The sequence below is a fragment of the Hypanus sabinus genome, chromosome 17, assembly GCF_030144855.1.
Source record: "Hypanus sabinus isolate sHypSab1 chromosome 17, sHypSab1.hap1, whole genome shotgun sequence".
In the NCBI taxonomy this organism is placed as follows: Eukaryota; Metazoa; Chordata; class Chondrichthyes; order Myliobatiformes; family Dasyatidae; genus Hypanus; species Hypanus sabinus.
In genome coordinates this window covers 6,856,202-6,880,310 of record NC_082722.1, presented here as the reverse complement: position 1 = coordinate 6,880,310, position 24,109 = coordinate 6,856,202, and the positions used below count along the sequence as shown (strand labels likewise).

Here is a 24,109-nt window from a genome sequence, read left to right as displayed (position 1 = left end):
GTTCCATGGGCCCTGCACTCTATAATTAATTTAAGGTAGAATCAAAGATATTCAAGTTTATGAGATGCCCTTGTAGTAATAACGTGACATCCATTTTATCTTTTAAAAACCCACGTACTCAGAAAGTACCACAGAATTTTAACCAAAACAAGTGGCAATTTAGTAATGATTATATTAAAATAGCTATCTGTTTTGCATACCTGAATGCTGCCTCATTCTGTTCCAGCTGGATCTGATCATACACATTGCCCTGAATAGGGTTCATTACTCGAACAACTGACGCCCACTGTCCACTGCCTGCCTTGGGGGATCCAAATATGGATTCAGGCAAATTCTCATTCAAGAAAGCAGCTGCCATCTCCGCTGCCAATTCCCGTTCATCTTCTCCAGCTGCTTCTACCATTTCCTTTATAACAGATGATATTTACATTATTTTTCCTGATGTGTCATAATAAAATAATCTATGTAACTACATTTTATACTGTTAAACACAATGAATCAATAACACAAATATCTACACTGTTGAGAAAATACAATGCACAAATACAGAGGATTCCGGTTAATTGGGTTGTGTTATTTGGGACAGCTGTTTATTTGGGACAACACTTAAAGAACAAAAACAAAATCGAGAAAATAGCCAGGATTCCCTTCATTTATTTGGGACAGGACATTGTTGGCATACAGTTTCTAAGTAGCATTTGGATAGTGGTGAGACACTACACCATGCTTAGAGCAATCAGCTTTTAAATAGCATCAGCTGTGTGTGTTTGTGTTCATAATAAAGCAGTCCGTTTTGTCACTGATAGTTGGCGAGAAACAGGAACTGTTTTGCTCACCAAGGTTTCCAAGCATTCAAGCTTGGAGATGTCAAAAACAGATGGGAACGAAAATAAAACTATTCCACTGCTTTAACAAGTTAGGAATTATGAAAGTATCAACAATCATCTTCAATATTACAATGAAAATTGGAAGGATGCAATATCTATAAAACATCGCACGAAGGTAGTTCACTATCTGTACTAAATGTCTGCGTTGATTTTGAACATGGCAGATGCATTCCTCTGTTGATAACTATTAGGAACTAATACAATTTTATAGTACTGTAGAGGTTTTGGCAGTGTTCACATTTATTCTGTATTTAATTTAAGAACATAAGTTGTTACTCAAACAGTACTTTGACCTTTCAATACCTCTCAATTAATTGGGGCAGGCACTTAATTGGGCCAAAATTTACTGGTCCCAATTCACCGAAACCTATGGTCCACAGTGCAGAAGTCTAGGACCAGAAGGCACAATCTCAAAATACAAGAATGCCCCTTTAGAACACAGATGAAGAGGATTTACTTTAGACATAGAGTGGCAAATCTGTAGAATTCACCACAGACTGTGGAAGCCAAGTCATTGGGTATATTAAAGCCAGAGGTTAATAGGTTCTGGTTATCGAGGTCTGTTTTGGACCTCTACACCACTGAATGCCCCCAGATTATGAATCTCTCCAAATCCATCACTGACCCCAATGGCTCTGGACAGCTCTGTACCGATGAAACTAATGTCGTCAACGATGATTCCGACAATCCGCGGCAGATTCAAAACCTGGACTCCACCGCTATCAATGCCCGTTCCAAGACCCCAGACACCTTCAAATTGCTAATTGCATGACTGCTAGCTTGAACTCCAGCCCAGACCTTAACCAACAGCAAGGCCAAGACTTCGCTTGATGCCACTGACACCCCAGTCTCTCCTTCCCCCACCACCAATTTGCAATCCTACATCTTTCTAGCCCCACCCCACAGACTTTGGGTCCACAAAGCCTTCCTCTTCCTCCACTCTGATCCCAGCTCTAATCCATGCCAGGTCCTCACAATTCACTCTGACCTTCCCCTCTGAGGCAGAATGTTCTGTCCTCAGCATCGGCCTCACTCTTGTCCTTGAGCCCGGCCTCAACAATGATGTCAGTGGTTTTGTCACCTCCCCCTCCATGTTTACTTCTTTGACAAGGACTCTCCTCCCTGGACTAATGACCCCTTCTCCTGTCTGGACACCCTACTCTGGTCTTCTGCCTGCTGTGGGTCTTATCATTGCCAACTGCCAACAATACATCCACTGTCTCAACTTTAACACTCCTCTCTCCAGTTCAAACCTCACTCACTCTGAACGTGTTGCTCTCCACGCCATTCCCAACCTCACCACCAAACTCAAAGGGAGGTGCTTTATCAGGTCCTTTATCCTGATGAAGGGTCTTGGCCCGAAACATTGACTGCTCCTTTCAAAGGATGCTGCCCGACCTGCTGAGTTCATCCAGCTTATTTGTCCAAATAGATCCATTATTTCTGCATGCTCCTGCCCAATGAATTTGTGTCTGCACATTTCTACTGTTTTAGCCCGGTTCAATCCCATCCTACCTACATCCAGGACACTTCACACGCTCCTGATCTTTTCAATGATTTCAAGTTCTGTGGACCTGGTGGTCTCATTTTCACTGTGGGTTTCCAGTCCCTATACAACTCCATCCACCATCAGGAGGGTCTCAAAGCTCTCCACTTCTTTCTGGACAACAGACCCAACCAGTTCTCCTCCACCACTCCTCTCCTCTGTCTGGTGCAACTGGCCCTTACTCCTAATAATTTCTCCAACGGCTCCCCCCACTTCCTTCAAACCAAAGGTGTAGCCATGGGCAGTCGCATGGGTCCCAGCTATGCCTGTCTTTTTGTCAGTTACATGGAACAGTCCACATTCCAAACCTACACCAGCATCGCTCCCCAAACTCTTTCTGCACCCATGCTGAGCTCGTCAACTCCAACTTTCACCCTGCCCTCAAATTACTTAGCCCATTTCGAAACATCTTTCCCCTTTCTCAATCTGTCTCCGTCCCTGATATCTTTTATAAACTCAATGACTCTCGTAGCTATCCATCTTCCTACCCTTCTCCACCTCTCCTCCTCTCAAGTTTCTCTGTCTCCACTGCATCTGCTCTCAGGAAGAGGCTTGTCATTCCACAAAAATGCCCTCCTCCTTCAAAGGGGCTCCACCTTCATCCATCTGTCCTCACCTGCATCTCTTCTATTTCACGCACATCTGCCCTCTCTCCATCCTCCCACCTCCACACCAGGGATATGATTATTCTTGTCCTCGCATACTAACCCACTAGCCTCCTCGTTCAACACATATCCTCCGTAACTTCTGCCATCTCCAATGGGGGATCCCACTTCCAAGCACATCTCCCCGCACTCCTTTCCACTTTCCGCAAGGATTGTTCTCCATGCAACTTCCTTGTCCGTGTGTCCCTCCTGACCGATCTCCCTCCTTGTACTTATCCTTGCAAGCTGAACAAGTACTACACCTGCCCCTACACCAATTCCCTCACTACCATTCAGGGCCACAGTTCTTCCAGGTGAGGCAACACTTCACCTGTGAGTCTATTAGGATCATCTACTGTAACTGGTGCTGCCAATGTGACCTACTGTACATTGATGAGTTCTGACATATATTGGGAGACACCTTCACCAAGCACCTTCCACCACAAAAAGCGTGACTTACAATGGCCACTCATTTCAACTCTACATCCCACTCCCATACGTTGGCCTTCTCTACTACCACAAGGAGGCCACACTCAGGTTGGAGGAGCAAAACATTCCTGGGCAGCCTCCAATCTGATGCCATGAGCATCAATTTCTCTGATTTCTAGTAATTTATCTCCCTCACCATTCCTGCTTCCCTTTCTCACCTACGTCCTTACCTGCCCATCTCTTCCCTCTGGTGCTCCACCCCTTTCGCGTTCTTCCATGGTCTTCTGCTCTCTCCTATCAGATTCCCTCTTCTCCAGCCCTTTATCCACCAATCAACTTCCCAGCTCTTTACTTCACTCTCCAGGTTTCACCTATCATCTTGTACTTCTTTCTCCCCTCCCACTTTCTTACTCTGACATCTCCCCTTCCTTTCCAGTCCTGATGAAGGGATTCGGCCTGAAACGTCAACTATTTACTCTTTTCCAAAGATGCTGCCTGATTTGCTGAGTTCCTCCAGTATTTTGTATGTGTTGCTTTGGATTTCCAGTATCTATTCAGATTTTCTTGTGTTTGTTGATAAGTCTTTGATCATTACCAATGACACACTTACACGTGTCAAAAGTTACAAGGAGGAAGTAAAATAGGGTTTAAGAATAATAAAATCAGCTGTGATGGAATGACAGAAGAACTGACGGATCAAATTGCCTAATTCTGTTCCAATGTCTTATGGTCTAAATATACAAAGAAACAACCTATCCAGTAATTTTTCCCATACCATTGCATAGTAACTAGTATTTCTGTTATTTTTATTGGACTGAACACAAACTGCAGCAATGATGATCAAGTTACCTCAGCCATCTGCTGTTTGCGTTGGGCTTTGGTGGCCTCAGTGTAAGCATTGTGATCAGTCTCGATGACGATGATATTGTTGCTCTCAGGGTGAATGACGAACTTCCTCGGAGTATACTGCAGAGAAAAGGAAACCTGATTGAATACCGCCCCCAGCTTCTCCAGAGCCAAGATTCTGGAAAAAAGGAAATGGGGGGAAAAAGATAAATAAATGGAAACCTTTCAGTTCACAATCCCCTATACCACACTTGCATTAAAGCATTCTCTTACACCCCCCTAAGCAAAGTTAAAATAAATTATGGAGTCACAATGAAACAAAGGTGAAAAAGAAAAAACCTGCATTTGGTCTATTCTCCAGGTGAAAGAATAAACATTCCCCAACTTTTCCATCTACAAAATCATTTCATTATTATAGGGAAGAGAAACATACAGTGTCTTGCAAAAGAATTCAACCCCCACAACTACATTCACATTTTACAACCCAAGTCTCTAAATTTAAAATATATGGAAGTAGGAGTTTTTCAGTTAATCAGAAGAAAATTTTCAAAACCTGTCCTCAATTTACTAAAAATTTTAAAAAAGAGGCTGAAAAATTATTCATCCTCTTTTTATTACAATGTTAACTTTCTTCAGGTACAATTACCTTACCAACTCACCCAATTTGTTGACGTAGAAAATTAGAAGATCACCTGTCTTCAATGAATTCATAAGGATAAATCACCCCCTTTCTCTGGTTCTAAGGTTCAACAGTACAGTAGATTTTCAACAGACCAAACCAGAATGAAGACAAGAGCATTCAAGACAAGTCAGGGAAATGATAGAAGAGAAGCACAGATCAGGGAAAGGGTACAAGACCATCTCATAGGTACTGAACGTACCCTGGAGCTCACTGCAGCCCACCATGAAAAGAGGAAAAAATATGAAATCACAGCCATACTGCCTAGGCTAGGCTGCCCCTCTAAAGTTAGTCATTGGAGAACAATGGCACTTGATGGAGAGGCTTTTGCGAAGCCAACAGTCACCCTAAGTGAGCCACAGAAGACAGTGGCTGCAACTGGGGATGAAGTTCATGGTTCCACACAAACAAAAGGTATTTATGGAAGAGGGGCAAGCAAGAAGCCGTGGCTAAAAAAACCATTCTTATAACCATGTAACAATTACAGCACGGAAACAGGCTGTCTCGGCCCTTCTAGTCCTTGCCGAACACTTACTCTCACCTAGTCCCACTGGCTCACACTCAGCCCATAACCTTCCATTCCTTTCCTATCCATATACCTATCCAATTTTACTTTAAATGACAATACCATACCTGCCTCTACCACTTCTACTGGAAGCGCATTCCACACAGCTACCACTCTGAGTAAAGAAGTTCCCCCTTGTGTTACCCTTAAACTTTTGCCCCCTAACTCTCAACTCATGTCCTCTTGTTTGAATCTCCCCTACTCTCAATGGAAAACGCCTATCCACATCAACTCTATCTACCCCCCTCATAATTCTAAATACCTCTATCAAGTCCCCCCTCAACCTTCTATACTCCAAAGAATAAAGGCCTAACTTGTTCAACCTTTCCTGTAACTTAGGTGCTGAAACCCAGGTAACATTCTAGTAATCTTCTCTGTACTCTCTCTTATTTTGTTGAAATCTTTCCTATAATTCGGTGACCAGAACTGTACACAATACTCCAAATTCAGCCTTACCAATGCTTTGTACAATTTTAACATTACATCCCAACTCCTATGCTCAATGTTCTGATTTATAAAGGCCAGCATACCAAAAGCTTTCTTCACCACCCTAACCACATGAGATTCCACCTTCAGGGAACTATGCACCATTATTCCTAGATCACTCTATTCTACTGCATTCTTCAATGCCCTACCATTTACCATGTATGTCCTATTTGGATTATCCCTACCAAAATGTAGCACCTCACACTTATCAGCATTAAACTCCATCTGCCATCCTTCAGCCCACTCTTCTAACTGGCCTAAATCTCTCTGCAAGCTTTGAAAACCTACTTCATTATCCACAACGCCACCTACCTTAGTATCATCTGTATACTTACTAATCCAATTTACCACCCTACCATCCAGATCATTAAATGTATATGACAAACAACATCGGACCCAGTACAGATCCTTGAGGCGCATCACTAGTCACTGGCCTCCAACTTGACAAACAGTTATCCACCACTACTCTCTGGCATCTCCCATCCAGCCACTGTTGAATCTATTTTACTACTTCAATATTAATACCTAACGATTGAATCTTCCTAACTAATCTTCCGTGCGGAACCTTGTCAAAGACCTTACTGAAGTCCATATAAACAAGATCCACTGCTTTACCCTCAACTTCCCTCATAACCTCTTCAAAAAATTCAATAAGGTTTGTCAAACATGACCTTCCATGCACAAATCCATGCTGACTGTTCCTAAGACCCTGTCTATCCAGATAATTATATATACCATCTCTAAGAATATTTTCCATTAATTTACCCAGCACTGACGTCAAACTGACAGGCCTATAATTGCTAGATTTACTCCTAGAACCCTTTTTAAACAATGGAACCACATGAGCAATACACCAATCCTCCGGCCCCATCCCAGTTTTTAATGACATTCTTGCCCTTAAAGACTTTGCAAAGCATCACTAAAGATGTGAAGGCTATGGGATAAGCCTAAAGTGGAACTTTTTGGCCTTAACACAAAACGGAATGTGTGGCGTAAAATTAATACTGTGAAAGAGCCAGTTAACACCTTCTATACTGTAAAGTGTGGTGGAATAAACATCATGTCGGGGGAATGCTTTTCAGCAGCAGGGACCAGAAACCTGGTCAGGATTGATGAGATGAATGTTGCGAAATACAGCAAAATCGTGGATAAATACCTGCTAGCCAGCCTCTGCCAGAACCTTTAACTGGGGAGGAAATTCGTCTTTCAGCAGGACAACCAAAACCAGTCCTAACCCGCGAGCAACTTTGCAAGTAGGAATGGGCAAATCTTGTGCAAGGCTAATAGAGACTTATTCAAAAAGACTACTGACTGTAATAGGTGCGAGAGGTGATTAACTAGACAAAAAGAACTACAGTCTACAAATTAATAGATTCAAATGAATCAAGGACAGGGGAAGCAGACAAAGCAATGGTTTTGTTGGTCCTCCATTCCATTGGCTCAAGGTAGGACAGGTGACCTTGAGCCAATGAGATGGAGATCCATCAGTTCAATTTATTAATAGGGAACACGATCAGAGTCAGGAGCTCCCAATATCTTAAAGCAATGACTGGACAAGAAGTTTACCATCGGGGATGTGAGGTGCCCCGCAGACATGGAGATTTGAAACGGGACAATAAGGAACATTTGGCCAGCAGTACAAACTCCTTTTTAAACTATTTTATCTTCTGTTCTTGTTCTTTGACTGTTCATGGATTGTCAGGGAAACTTAGGTGTGATCAAGAGATATTTGTGTAATTTCACGTTCTTCCTTTGAGACAATAAAGGTACTTATCAGTATTTACAGATTCTCTCTCTGCCTCCTTGACCATTATTACAAGAGATAATTCTTGTAACAAGACAACATCCACTGCCTTGCCTTTATCCAACTTCCCTCGTAACTTCCTTGAAAAACTACCATGCATGAAACTGTGCTGACAATTCTTAATCAATGTCTATCCACATGCTCATATCCAGTCCTCTAGAATACCTTCCAATAACTTTCCAACTACTGAGCAAAAGGGGGATGAATGTGATAAATTCTGCAGATTCTAGAAATCCAAAGCAATACACCCAAAATGTTGGAGCAACTCAACAGGTCTGGTAGAATCTATGGAAATGAATAAACAGTCAAAGTTTTGCGCCAATACTCTTCTTCAGGACTGGAAAGAGGGGGAAGACAACAGAACAAAAAGGTGGAGAAAGGGCAAGAAGAATAGCTAAAAGGTGATAGGTGAAGCCAGGAGGGTAGGTAATGTAAAGGGCAGGAAAGAAGATAGCTGGAAGGTGATAGGGAAAGCCAGGTAGGTAAGAAATGTTAAGGGCTGGAGAGGAATGAATCAAATAGGAGTAGAGTGGACCACAAGTGAAAGGAAAAGAGGAGTGGACCCAGGGGGAGTTGATAGGTATGCAAGAAGATATAAGGGGCCAGAATGGAGAATAGAAGAGGGAGAGGAAGATGAAGTGCTGACATTTCAGTTTTTGAATTTTTAGTTTGCATGCTTTACAATATTCCCTGCTTTTTTGGCTCTACTGTGAGGGGTGGGGTGGGGTTAAAAAAGAGAATGGGGTTACAAATAAAAATTCTCAGTTAAATTAATCGAAATCAAAGATTGTAATACTCATTTATGTGAACAAAGGATTGGGGGATGAATACTTTTACAAGGCACATAACCTCTAGATAAGGATATGCACTAAATATTTTAAATGACTTAAATGTACGAAGCAAATCCAGCTAATACTCCCGCATTTTAAATTTCAGAAAACCTTTCAGGTCCCTCATACTAGAGAAGGCAAAGCCAAACTGCATATATAGTTTCAAGAAGAGTTGTGCCAAATGGAAATGTAAACTGGCAAGTTACTTTGCCAGGAGTTGCTAGCTAGTCATGGACAAAAAACAGACAATAAATTAAAGGAATAATGTAGCATTTATTAACTGAATAGTGAGCCAACTTTAAAATCAGAAACATTGCAGTAATCACAAGGTTTATCAGGTGAAACACAGACTAAATAGATCATCATTTTTTAAAGTTGACCACTTTGGATTCTACACTATTTATCTAGATTAAATCCATTTGCTACTGACATTAATTTTTTTCAGTTGTTTAACTATACTCATCACATATGATATATTTAATCATTTTCAAACTGTATGATCATTCTTCCAATAATATAGCAATCTTTAATGAAAGTGAACTGCAGTAGCAGACTGGGAACAGCAGCCCATAAATAGTTCTTAATTCAACTATTTACTAAACTCCTACCAATCTGCGTAAGGAGTAACAGCAATTTGCATTGCAATTTTGATCTCGGTAATCTTTCCCCATACTGATTTTCAACTTCTAAAGCATCTTATTTGAATGAGGTGTGTTTCTCCCTCGACAGGTGCTCTCTGACCTGCTAAAATACTTCCAGCAATTTTGCTTTTTAATTCAGACTTTTAGCATGTGCCACATGTTTTTCAATTAGCTGAAAACTCTGGTTTCTTGGTGAATCAGGATTATGCCTTAACCATGGTCATCAGCACAAAACCACGTACATCTTTAACTCAATAGTTAGGCATTTTAGTGCTTTGAGAGGTTGATGATGAAACATACCAACTCCCAAAAAGCTAACTGGATGTGCTCCAATTTTCTAAGCAGCACAACAGGCGCAGAGCAGATGCCATCTCATTGACTCTTCACTCAGCTTACATCAGAACACTCTTCATTGATTACAACTTGGCCTTCAATATTATCATCCCCTCAAAATTAATCAATGTGCTTCAAAAGCTTGGCCTCAATACCTCCTTGTGAAAATTATCCTCAATTTCCTCACTTGCAGACTCCAGTCAGTTCAGATTGACAACATCTCCTCCACAATCTTCATCAGCACAGGCGTACAAGGCTATGTGCTTAGCCCCCAAATGTACATGCTTTATACTTATGGCTGAGAGGCTAAGCACAGCTCCAATGCCATACTTAAATCTGATGAAACCACTGATGTTGGATGAATCACCATGGCGTTGGAAGAAAGGAGACTGAAAATCTGGCCGAGTGATGCGAAAACAACAGACTCTCACACAATGTCAGCAAGACCAAGGAGCTGACTGCTGACTTCAAGAGGAAGAAATCAGAGGTCCATGAGCCAGTTCTCAATGGGGGATCAGAGGTGGTAAAGGTCGGCAACATTAAATTCCTTGGTGTTATCATTTTAGAGCATCTGTCCAGAGTCTAGCACGTAGTTGCCATTTACTTCTTCAGAAGTCTGTGAAGATTTGGCATATCATCCAAAACTCTAATTTCTAGATATGTAGAGTATATTGAAAGGTTGCATCATAAGATATAGGAGCAGAAGTAGGCCATTCAGCCCATCGAGCCTGCTCCACCATTCAATCATGGGCTGATCCAATTCTTCCAGTCATCCCCACTCCCCTGTTTTCAGCCCGTAGCCTTTGATGCCCTGGCTAATCAAGAACTACCTATCTCTGCCTTAAATACACCTAATGACTTGGCCTCTACAGCCGCTCACGGCAACAAATTCCACAGATTTACGACCCCCAGACTGAAGTAATTTCTCTGCATCTCAGTTCTAAAAGGACGTCTTTCTATACTGAAATCATGCCCTCTTGCCTTGAATCCCCCATCATGGCCAGATATGGAACCATCAATGCCAAAAGTGGTGGTTACAGGAAAGCCCTCCCCACCATTGAGCACATCTGGAGAGTGCTTTTTCAGGAAAGCAGCATCCAACATCAAGGACCTCAACCACCTAGGCCATGCTCTTTTCTCAATTCTCATCAGGAAAGCGGTATTGGAGCTTCAGGACTCTCACCACTTGCTTCAGGAAAAGTTATGAACATGAGTTGAGAGTTAAGGGGCAAAAGTTTAGGGGTAACACAAGGGGAACTTCTTTACTCAGAGAGTGGTGGCTGTGTGGAACGAGCTTCCAGTAGAAGTGGTAGAGGCAGGTTCGATTTTGACATTTGAAAAAAATTGGATAGGTATAATGGACAGGAAAGGAATGGAGGGTTATGGGCTGATTGCAGGGCGGTGGGACTAGGTGAGAGTAGGTGAGGGACTAGGTGAGGGCCAAGATGGCCTGTTTCCGTGCTATAGTTGTTGTATGGTTATAAGTTATTACCCCCCCCCCCCCCATAACCATCAGACTCTTGAACTAGAGGGGCTAATTTCACACACCCCACCACTGAACCACTCCCATTACCACACTTTCAAGGACTCTTTATCTCAAGATTCTCAATATTGCTCATTTTTTAAAAATTATTTTTGTATTTGCAGTTTGTTGTCTTTTACACATTGATTATTGAGCACAATCTTTGATTCTATTGTGTTTCTTTTATTTACAGTGAATGGCCAGAAGAAATTGAATCTCAGCATTATAAATAGTGACATATGTACTTTGATACTAAATTTACTTTAAATATATATAAACTACCTTCTCTCCCCACCCCCCCCACCCCCCAAGGGTGTCAATGTTTAATACCTGACAACATTCTTTTAAGATGTGTGGTGAAAAGTTTAGGGGAGATGTCAAGAGGTAGGTTTTTTTTTGGGAAAAAGAACAGAATGGTGAATGCCTGGAATACACACCTGGGGGCAGCAATAGAAGCTGATTAGAGACTTCTAAGATGAAGAAAATTAGTGGGTTATGAGCATATGGAAGGGAAAGATAGATTGCAGAAAGGGTTAAAAGAACAGACTAACACCATAGGCTGAAAGGCCTGTACTGTGTTGTACCGTTCTATGTACTATGTTCAAAACAATCACATAATCTCAGAGTCTTCAACACTGAAGAGATCACATTGTGAACGTGACTCTGTGATAATGAACTTGATGGCAAAGCTGAAGCAGACCCTGTTGTCTTCCCCTTTCAGTCAGTAAAACCAGTACTAATTTCCTGATCAACTTTGGAGAAAGGGTTTCAATTCAGCATTACAATTCCCAGGCATATTGTGGGGTTCTGCATTCAAGCTTCACTAGATTCCCAAACCAAGTGTACCCCCAGAGATATTGTCTAGTAAATTTTTCCTGAAGATTTAGCATTTTTGGTCTCTTAAAACAGAAAATGCTCTCAGATTTTAGATTAATGGGAAGAAATAAAAGTACTAATATTCTGCCCTCACTCAAGATTTCTCCCATTTTCTGAAGCTAGGAGATAGGTAAACGCCAGTATGTGCAGTTGTAGTTTGAAGGCAGTTCTATTAATCACCAGCACATTACAGAACACAAGAAGCTGAATAAAAAGACAGTACTTCTTGGTGTTCTCACAAAAGATTCAAATATTGATCGAAATTCCTTCGACTTTGAACAGCGCCTAAAAGGTACAAAAAATAAAAACAGCCAACTCAATGACTAAGGTTAATGGTTTAACACAATAAGTAATCAATAGCTGTGAACTGAAAACTAAACAGTGAGATCTAATAATTAGAAATAAAACAAACTAAGTCTAGTAGAACAAAACAACTAACATTCACTCCTGAAGCCTCGTGTTATTCATCTAGCTTCTGCACGTCAAAACTTACCGCAGTGTGTTAGTGGAGATGGCTACAATGCCCTCAGGACACTGTTCAGAGGCAAAGCCAGATGCATATTCTAAAGTTTCATAGGACAGCGGTGTCAGGTGGAAACGAGACTGGTATGAGTAGCTCAGCCATGACCTACTGGACATGGCCAAAACCTGTATTGGAAAGAAATCAAGTAAAGCACAATCAACAGCAAAGAATAATCAAATTAGAAAGCATTGCCTGAGAACTGTAGCAAGCCAACTTTAAATCAGCAATAATGAGTAATCATGATATCAGGTGAAACACGGACTGAAAGTATCATCATTTTAAAGTTGCTCAGATTTGTGGGTTGGAGGATAATGACTTCACTGGTCTTAAAGCAGCACCAAGATTATATAGTATCACAATAGCCTTCACACCTTTTCCAGTTAAGAGGAATCTAAAATCATGCAATAAAATGCTTTGGGTTTAGAGTGTGGTAAAACTATTAAGGTAAGTTATACAAAGGTATTTCCAAACGAGTACCCATGATATAGAACACACCGATCCAAGGGTAACTTAGAGAATTATTTCTGCAGACTGTATTTGTTAAGCAGCAAGAACCTCAAGACTGCGGTGAGAAACATGACAGGCTTCTTTAGTTATCAACTTCAGGACCAATTCCCTTTAATGCATGACAAGAAGGAAACTATGGGCAGTTAGCAATAGTTCAGAGAAAATATGTAAAAATTCTTATTACTTTTCTGCTTGTAGCAGAGTTCCAATAACATCCAACGTTAGATTTTTGACCATTTAGAATAATCTTAAGTAATAAGATTTTGATTCACAGCAATGATGAACCAAGGCAATCTTAAAAATAAAGCAAGATGATTTTTATGTCATTATCATCCAACCCTTAGATTATGAAAAGCAGAAATAATAATTGTGTACACTCACCGCTTCTTGACCTTGCATCCTGACCCTGAAAAGTTTAACAGGTCGTGAACCCAGGTATCTGGTTCTTGTGTCAGACAGGTCTCCAGTAACTGGGTCCAACACTGTCCTAAGTAATACACCGTTCTGAAAGAATCGCAGAAAAATATTAGGACATCAATAAACTCCAAATGTGAACAAGGTATACTAGACAATGCTACCCACAAATGTTCTTTTGTTCTAGACTGCAGTGTTCTGATGTGACAGAAGACATACCCTAATACAGGCCTGTTTTAATGTGCCACCACAATGTATCAAGGTTAAAACACAGGATATAAAAATGCTAGTGACTCAATTGAGAGTGAGCAAAAGGTGACCAAACAAGTGATCAGAATTAAGATGTGAGTTGTCATTCATATGAGAAAAGCGATAGCAAGTTTCACATTCTTACCACATTCTAAATAAGGGTATTTATCCTAAATGATGGGCTTGCAGGTGACCATATACAGTCTTTCTTTCTGTATATTACACCAAGCTGAACCAACCAGATTATCTTTTCCAGTAAATCCTTTAACTGTTTTAAGAACTTTCAGAATAGGATTCCCTCCCCTCCCAGAGAGAGCCCTAGATTTTAACAGTTGTGAGGAACAACTTGGGCTTCTTTAGTTTTGAAACAGATCTTTATTCAATCCCTGCAGTGCTTAACTTGTCCTAGCTCCTTTACTCACCTGTAAACCAATATTTAGGTACAAGAAGCCAATGGAACCTTTCTCTCCCAGTTCATCTTGTTTCTCCGCACCCCCCATCTCAACTATGCAGAGAGATTCAGGCTGTGCAGGAAGAGCTTGCATACTGAGAGGCTGCAAACAATCCTAAAAATGACAAATAAGTCAATGCAGCTTATTAACTCAGAAAGTTTGAGTGCTACAAAGCAATACATTCCAGAAAGCCTAGTTCAACCCGCTGTACAGTCAATATAAAAATATTTGAGGACAATTGAAAACATTGAAGCATTTCAAAAAAGAAATTTCACCTAAGATGGACCATAGATACAACCAAATGATGCCATTACAGTGAAAGTCAGAGGCAATGATGGGGGTGGCCAACAGATTCTTCACTTAGAATCAGATTAAAAGCTTTCAAGACATCACTTGGCATTTTACTTGAGATTTTAAAGGTCGCAACAACAAAACAATAAAATTCAGGGATGGTAATGAAAATATGCCTCATAAGTTATACAATTCTTTGAACAAGGGTAAAACAACCAGAAGTTCCATTTTCATATACCAAGGGCAACCAAAAGAGGTTGTGATGAATTTTCTCCTAATATATTAGAGCTATAACAGTTGAGAAATAGAGTACAACATGACCAGCAGGATAAAATGCTCATGGGAAAAAAATCTATACAAAAAGTGAGACCTAAATTAACAGGTCAAGATCTGAAAGATGGTGATTTCTTCCCACATGCTGTTGTTTTAATCAAAAATAACTTCTAGAGGAAAAACAAATCTTTCTAAACTAGTTTAATCTATATATTTATATCATGCTGGCATCTTACAGAAGGAATGCACCTAAGTAAACCCTTAACATCAGTAAGTTCTAACTCTTGAGATATTGCTTAACTAGCAGACTAAATCACCAGATACTTTTCTGGCCAACTGCCCCATCTATTGATGAGAAATCAAAACAGCAATCCCACTCCACAGGTAAACAGACTTTTGGGTGTAGGCTTAGAACATTGCCTACACCTAATACATTATGCTCAACAAATTTGCTAAGTTTCTTGAAAAACAAGACTTAGTAAATCCATTCATTTGATAGGACTTATTTTAAACAAGGAAATGGTTGGTATTAGAGACTACTACTTAGTACATCAAAATTAAAAGGTTAAATTCAAAGTACTAAAAGGAAATTGCATAAAACTTACCGAAGGGTCCAGAGAGATAATCCTGACTGTGTTATCCACGAGACCCACAGCCAGAAATCGGGAACGCTGCTCTCCTACAGGAACATTTGCTAAACTCATGCAGACGACATCAGTTGACATCTCTTTACGCTCTGTGTATTCATTCAGTTGTCCAGACTACAACCAAAAGTTTGCAAATACAACACATGAAGCATCTGATGAAATGGACTCTAATAACTTAATCAGAAGACCTATATAACAATAGCTACTGACAAATACAACTTCACCTAACATTTTAATACTGCCATTTAATACATTTTTACCTGCCATTCCTTTCTCAAACCCCTGTATGCTTCTTCGACTTAACTGACTAGTGTAACACAATCTAGGTTTTCTGTGCATCAATTTTGCAGATCATTTCCACTTTGGATGTGAGAACAATATTCAAACATCAGAACTTTAATTGGAAACCAGATCTAAGTGCTGGACACTCCAAACCTGTCACCTCTGTTGGCTGTATGCATAGAGCAGTGATCCCCAGGAGCAAGTTATGTTAAGGAAGGGGAAACAAATTCTAGCCAGATGCATGTATGTTAGCTGAAAGTTAAAAGCACTGACCTATCAACTAATGCACTTCTACACTGTAGTTTACTTACCGGATCCATCTCAAAGTAAACCAGCTCCCCGCCAGTCAGTGCAATCACCACCTGTCTCTGATTCACTGCACATTTCACAATTGTCTTTTTACCGGGGGTCTTCCACTCATTGACTCTCTTATCGGCACGGATGTGACGGATCCCATCAGGGTACACCTTAAAACCCATCAGAAAGGGAGTTAATGTAGGCTATAGTACAAAGTACACTTTCAACTTCATCTTGTGTTGTTTAATGTAATGCAATCTTTCCATTCAGAATGATAATACACAGCATCATAATCATTAAAAAAGTTAAGATGATCCTCTCATTCCTTCTGCTTATTTCAGCTATCCAATCAGGGTGAGAAACTTGACAAGCTCAGTCTTGGTTATCACAAAATAACACTATGTGTAAGAACTAATTATTCTAATTCATCGTTATTTCATGTTCCTCCTGCCCAGTTAGATAATGCTCCTTTTAAACTAGTCTCCACTTCAAAACTGTGGAAAAAATGACATATTTTCATCAATTATTACATCCCCAGCAAACATTCAATTGCATTCCCAGGTGCATTCTTGTTAACACTAGGCCAATTGGCAAGAATTTTCCATCAGTAATAATCCTCCGAGAGCCTTCCATCACGTTGTCCCTCATTCTATTTATCAAAGATTAACAAGTTACCACATGACCAGCAAAACATTAGTGGGCTAGGTAGGTTAATCAACAATTATTCCTCAATAATATTACACTAATTTCAGCAATTAAAATTATTTAATTGAACCTCATCAAATTAGTACCTTTTCATTACAATTACCTCTTAATAAGATAACCTCTCAATAAGATAAAGAGGCTCATTTTGCCACTAATATGAACAGAAGTAGGTCAGCTAATCAATTACTCAAATTTATCTCATTGGAATCACATGGCAGTAATTTAACTCCAACTATTGTTCAGTAATCTTGACCAAATAAAAATTCATTAATCAATTTATGATTTTTTTCAATATTTCCAGCTGTGGTAGCTCATAGGGGAAGAGCTCCAGATTTCCATTACCATCTGTCTGAATATGTAACATCACCAACCCTCAATAGACGAGCTGTAAAATAAATTATCACAGCTTAACCAACCCAGGTAACGCAACCATACTGAAATTTGACACTTAGGAGAAATACAATCCTCATTTATTAAGACCGTTTTTGCAATTCAATTCTGGCCCAGAAATTCTGGTGAGTTTGTACCATGCCTGCATCCCATTGCCAATAAATCTTTCCCATGGTGAGACTTCAGAAATTAGTGTCAAATTTTCAACTGGTCCAACAATAACCCAAATGTAACTTCCAACTTTTGTATTCCTAATTCTGGGATAAAAAACATTTTTTTTCAAAGTAACAATTTAATTAAAATACAAATTAATTAAATCACACAAGTGAAATAATCACTTGGTCAATGGAAATCTCAGATGTTTTCCAAGATTCAGCATGTCACTGGGACACAAAACTTTTTCCCTCAAGGAGAAAAAGCCATGCACATAGAGATGCTGGATTTCTACTGAGCTGAAAAATTCTGAATGAGGTACTAAGGTCACTGGGCTAGATTTAGGAGGAATAAAATAATGTTAATTATGAGACTTCACCTGTAGCTCGTCTTACCACTTAAACAGATTAAACCAGTTTTTTTAAAAAATAGGGAAAAGGCTCAAATTCAATGAACTAGATGCTGCATTTTCTCCCCAGATTGCATGAGTGAAGCAAGAAGGGTATGCAAAACAAGAGTCAATTAAATTCTTGGTAACAGCCAGCATAAAACGTTATCGATTCAGCTGAGCCTATGTACAAATCAAATTTTTCCAGAATATGGGCATTGCTGACATATCATTTACTACCTTTCCTCCTGAATTGCTGTAGTCTATGTGTTTAAAATATTAACACTAAAGGTTCTATGATTTTAAACCAGCAACATTGAAACTCAGCATGCGGTGTGACATGGAGATGATCATTCCCTTATTCTTGTTGCTCAAATTTATTATTTGGGTGGTGCCGTTGAAGCTACAGCAGGAAACTGTGCATCCTTTGTAGTGCTATATGGGACAGTCAAGTGTGCCATGATCTGTGAAGGTTTTTTTCTATGCAATAATCTGGCACAATATTTGAGTGAAAGAAACTGAAGAACCCTGTTTAGAAAACAGTAACAGGCTGTTTTCCAGACGTTTATGTCCTGGGCTAAATCCTATAGTCCTACCTGAACCAGTGCATCCTCACCAAGCAAGGAGCAGGAGAGTGTGGGGGTGGTACCCAGAAATCCAGAGTCTGTCACTTCCTCTACGGTCTCACCAATAGACAGTACCAGTGTGGCATTCACGAAAGACACAATGATGTATGCATCATATTCATCTAAACACACACAAAAAGGTGCAAAATACACTTGCAGGTTAACATTCAACACTTTTAATATGTAATACAATTTGCCAATAAGCGTTACCTTGCCTCTATTGGAAATCACTAAGCAGTAATTCCTTATTGCATCTTGTGGGTTTCATTTTTACTGCACAAATAAAGTCCCTCCCAATGTCAAAATGAAGCTGATATTACGATCACCGTATGTTCTGCTGAATGCAGTCGGCTGTCCCTTGCAGATTTGGTCCTACTTGTTTTGTGTGCTAGGGGATGACTTGTACAGGACAAAGGGAAAAGGAACATTGTAAAAAAAAGTGTACCAATTACTGCTACGAGGCTCTGCTTAGAAGTCATTTCTACCTTGTCCTTGACAAAGGCAATACTAGCTATAGGTTCAAGAATGAAATAAGATTAAAGTTTATCATGAAACTTCTAAATGCATAAACTATTTTGGCTGGAGACTGGAATATCTATTAGTAAAGACAAAAAGGCTATTCACATGTTTTAAAATATTGAGTTTGGCAATCTCTTAGCCACTGTTAGTTAAAGTCTAGAAGGTCAAGCCCTAGAGCAGCTAACAGGTTGATAAACTGCCGGCTGGTAGCAAACCCTGCTTAGGAATTGGTACGATAAAGCTAAGTTCATAAAAACAGCATAATATTAAAATTTATTTGGTGAATGTCGACAATCTTATTTGATTCAAAGATCTAGAAGTACAATAAATCTGATGATTTGGGTGTTCCTAAATTAATCTTGCATTAAGTACTGCATCCTTGTCATTTACAGCCAAATCTGCCAACAATGTACATTACCAGTATGAACAAAATATTGAATTTACAACCTTCAACTGTAGCTAGAATGAAAACCTGACATAGATATCACAATTATTGCATTAGCTTTTCCTAAGATGTCCAAAACAAACAGTTCAGAACCCCCACAATAAAATACAATAAATGTTATTTAGGGATGTTAAGTATAACAGTTCCTACATCCAAATGAAGTTATTATGAAAATACAGTTATTATGAACTTCCAAACCTGAGTCACGTTTGGAGGGGGAGTTTTGAGTTTCACATTAGGTTAAACTTTTGGTGTTTGAGGAGCTTGCAATCAAAAACTGTGAAGCACTACTTTTGCAGCGCAGTCACTTAGATGCACTTTCCTGCATAAATACCAATGAAGTACATCAGACCTAATGACAACATTGACAATAGTCTTGCTGATTCTCGTAATGGTTCTATTGTTGGGATGGGAAGGTTGGGAACGTTGCAGCTTTCCATTCATGTTTGTCCTAAACCAATATCCCGGAGGCCCTAGCAGCAGGTACGCACCTAGAATGAGTAGCACCTTCCCCGGCCACCTGTGGGAGAGAAACAGAGGCTTGGTATTGGTAGAGATTGAGCCACCATATACCAGCCAGGGTTAGTACTGCTCTTTCACACCCAAAAGAGACAACCAGGGTATAAACTATAAACAGCAAAACAATCACTTAGGCTAGGCAAATACGAACTCTTACCGACCAGACACTGCAGGCAAGATGTCAAATGTCAGTTGCCATTATAAATGAAACTATAAAATGGGAACTAACATAAATCCATCAGCCAATTTACAAAACTTAATGGTTTTGCCCCAAATTAGAGGATGTTTTAAATGACAAAACAAGTTTATGTTCTTTTAAAATTTATAAGAGCACTATTTTCAAAGAAGCTCATGTAAAAAGCATCATTCATTTGAAAATAATCAGAAAGTAGCCATTTCCATTCCCAACAATTAAAGTGCTGCAGGAATGCCAAATGTTACTCATTCCCAACCAAAACCTAGAAGTAAATTTACTCAATTGACTGAAAGAAAAATGTTTATCCCATGTTTGCTAATGGTTTTGATTGATCTGATTATCATACAATTGCTTGCAAATATTTAAGGATAATCAAAATTTTCTGTACCCAGCCCAAGAGACCAATATTGCAGTTTTCAGTTTTGTACATCATTTACATTAAGACACAATGATAAAAATCACAGCAGGCCTTTCCAGATTAACCCCAATTTACATTCAATAACCTAACCCCAGATTAAGTCACAGATGAGAAAATTACTGAGTGAAACACACTAGGCTAGGAAGTTCAAATCCACTCATGATTGCTATTTAATGGAAAGAGAAAAATACAAGAACACAGGCACACTTCCCTGTGCTGACAATGAAAGACTGCCAATACATTTCCAAATCAGATTAGCGTACAAGGAAAGCAAGTGGGTGATAAAATTCAGCTGGGTTTCTGCCCTTGGTAGAAAAAAGGTCAGTTTCCGGGATGTGGGGTGGTGAGATTATGGGAGCAACTGCAGACTGTTTTAAAAGATTATATGCTTTATCTCCAGTAGTGGAGAAAATGAACATTTGGAGAGGTTGATGGTGTATCAACTATAATTAAACAGGCTACTTTGGCACAGATAGTGTGGAGCTTTAAAGATTGTGGATTGGTTCACAGTGGACATGTTCCACTGGTAGACTGGAAAGGAGATGGTCAAGTAGGTCAATGCCTTTTGTTAGTTCACTTACCACCTGAAGTGGAACCAAACCAGCAGCCACATCCTTCAGGCCACAACAGTTAAATAAGTGGTGGTTTTACCACGCACCTCTTACGATAGACACTGAAGTCCTTCACCAAAAGCACATTCTGTGCCCTTCTTACTTTCACTGTTTCTTCAAAATGTTATTCAAAATGGAACAGTAATGATTAATCAGCAGAGGGAAGATAGTAGCCATTATAGTCTTGGCCAAACTGAGTAGTCTGTCAGTCAATTCAGAGAAAAGCAAACTGCTAGGTGCTGAGTCACACAGGCCAGACCAGATAAGCCGATAGATTGTCTTCCCTGAAGACAATTCAGTAATTTCTGGTCATTATTATCAATGGCTTCTTAAAAATGTATATAAATTACATAGCTACTAAACAAATTTTTAACTCAAATCCTTTTATCTTACCACCCTGGTAACACAATTATGTACACAATACCCAGGTTTGCAAATTACCGATAGATATAAATTAGTGTCAAATCAATGCAAGTCATTCTAAATAAGGACTAATCCAATGTACAAAGACCACATTTCAAACATTAGAAATGCAAAACAGATCAATCCTTTTGCTTTCAGTAACTTTAGTTTCAGAACCAGGCTGGCAAGAATAAGGATTTTGGGCTGACATGAAGCCATAACAGGCAGGTATGTCTATTGATGAAATGCCAGTTCCGGTTGCTGTGGAATTCCACTTTACAAAACAATACATGCCGCTTAATAGGAAATCAGGGAGGGTTTACCCAGTGGGTTAAGCAAGTCAAAATGAAAAAAAGATTACATTTACAACTCAATGTGGAAATATGTTGAGTCAGAACTCTTGCTTCCCTCAATGTATTTTGAATTGTTGTGACTCCAGTGTAATTGCTGGATATCGTCATACAAATAATACTTCATCCTATCCAAGACAAGGGTGTCTTACATTAGTCAGACCATACCTTCCACGTGTCTTCTTACAGTCCACACAGCATTAGGATTACCAGGCAGCTCAGAGACAGCCATTTCTGATACCTGTCAAAAAAAAAATTGGCAAGTATATTAAACATTCACCTTCTACATTATCCACTTCAAAGGAATTTTTCCTTCACTGTAAATTCAATTCAGCTAGCAATGCAACTGGAGATTATGGACAATTGATATGGGCCAAATACAATGGTTTTGGTCTTCTCAATGTTAAACTGAAATGCTTAGAAAACTAGCAACTTGACAAATGAGTTGCGCAGAGCTATTCTGCTGAATCAGAGAAGAAGAATTTTCCCCAAATACTTTTCGGAGAAGAGACATGATTCACATCATTTCAGCAGTAGTGCAGACAGTAACCCAGGCCCTTCCTCACCAAACGTACACACATAAAAAAGGCACAGGAGGTGTTGCCAGCCGCGTCAGAACGAGAGCCTTCACTAATACCTATCTGCCATCGTACCTCAGACACAGTGGAAACAAAGCCTGCCGTGACCTCTAACTACAAATATCTAATGAGGCTGTCTAAAGTGGGAATCAGGACCAGCTACCGGATAATTCTATGAACTTTCAGATTACATTCAAATCCTGAAGTGACTAACAGTGAAGCTACTCCTGTCCTTCTATTATCTAAGTAAAAGTCTCGTACCTCAAGACCATGTCTCAAGACTCTCAACGATGACCTTGGCCCTCGCCCACAAGCAACATACAACTGAGGTGTATCTTCATTTGCCAAATCAGCAATCTGTCAGTAAAATGAAAACAATGGTTAAACACTTAAGAGCAAAGGTATGAATACATAAATAGCCAGAACAATAAGTAAAACCTGATTTTTTTTAAGATTAATTGAGTTAGCACTATTTACAGCAATGACTAGTTCTGTCACAGTCAATTCGAAAAGGTTCCTTGATCTAGGCAATCTAATAAACATGAAAAAAATGGAGGATGGAGTTACCTGCAAAGGGAAGGGTTTTGAATGCATTATATACCTGGCATGTCAAAATTGGTGACAGGCTGTCCAGTTCATCCACTAATACCAAGTTTTTAAGAGGTCGTGGTTGAAAGAAAAAGGTATCTCCTTCCTCTAAGGGCATGGCTGAAGAAAATTCTGGTTCATCATCATCATCTCCCAGATGTGCAATCTGATAAAGGTAACTGCAATATGAAAGTTGTGTATTTATTTTTAAAAAGCACATTACATGAACTATATCTGTCAGCACTCAATTATTAAATCTGTGATCTGGCTGGTAATTTCATCCCTGCAAACCCAGATATTACATACATACTCATTTCGAAACAAGTTTAAAAACTAAGGTAACAATTAGTGTTCTAAAAAGTGAAAACAATCTTTTTGAGCCAAGGGCAACTGAACAGTCTGTTCAAAAGATCACCCTATCCCCCCCTTCCCAAAGTTCAATATGATATAATCAGCAGAGACCAATATCTTTAGAGGAAGAAAAGTATTGTAAGTGTGAGTACTGAGATTTCCAGTCAGCACAAAAGCCTTTCCATACTTAGAAGTTGGACACTGCATCAAGAGAAATTTGAGACAGGCGAGTGAGAGATTCACCCTGAAACGCTCAGTCTCCAACATGCAACCTGATCTGCAGATTATCAGCAATTTCTATGTTTCAGATTTTCAGCACCCGTAGCTTTAAGACGACTGATGGGCAGGGTACCAAGACATGAGATTTATGACAACATAAACATCAAGTAAGAGTAAAGTGGAGCAGGTGTTGGGAGAATGTGGAGGAATAGGAATTATAGAAGTGCTGGCTGTTCAGAGCATTGCCCAAGAAGGAGAAACTGATTCAATAGCAGTTTCAATAGGCCATATACCCATACATTAGACCAAGCTGGTCTACTCTACACTTCGTGGCAAGTATACACAGGAAAATTCCTTTTTCCCCAAATACCAAAGCTGATACCAAGCAACATCATAGAAATTGAGAGACCTAATTTCTCTGCTTATCACCTTTTAAATGTACCAACTGGTAATAATTCAGATAGCTGGTAACACAACCAGTTAGGTTAGTGAAATTAGGCAAAGCTCCATGACATTCACTGAGAAGGCCACAAAAACTTAGAATCCTTCACTTATCACACCGAGGTTTGCCTTCAAAGGATGTCAAACAGTAAACCACTTAGGGGTATTTTTCAATTGGACGTATTAA

At 39.6% G+C, this 24,109-nt stretch overlaps 1 protein-coding gene across 1 annotated transcript in view; it reads right to left on the bottom strand.

Annotated features, from left to right (window-relative positions):
• The window catches only part of sf3b3 (splicing factor 3b, subunit 3), a 53,569-nt gene that overhangs the window by 13,754 nt on the left and 15,706 nt on the right, over positions 1-24,109 (bottom strand). The window contains exons 10-20 of the mRNA XM_059992506.1: positions 22,925-23,090; positions 22,585-22,680; positions 21,914-21,986; positions 18,256-18,407; positions 16,038-16,193; positions 15,403-15,558; positions 14,204-14,347; positions 13,500-13,622; positions 12,582-12,736; positions 4,356-4,530; positions 201-406 (exon numbers count right to left, since the gene is read on the bottom strand). Coding sequence (XP_059848489.1) covers positions 201-406; positions 4,356-4,530; positions 12,582-12,736; positions 13,500-13,622; positions 14,204-14,347; positions 15,403-15,558; positions 16,038-16,193; positions 18,256-18,407; positions 21,914-21,986; positions 22,585-22,680; positions 22,925-23,090 — 1,602 coding nt within the window. The remainder of the gene's footprint in view (positions 1-200; positions 407-4,355; positions 4,531-12,581; positions 12,737-13,499; positions 13,623-14,203; positions 14,348-15,402; positions 15,559-16,037; positions 16,194-18,255; positions 18,408-21,913; positions 21,987-22,584; positions 22,681-22,924; positions 23,091-24,109) is intronic.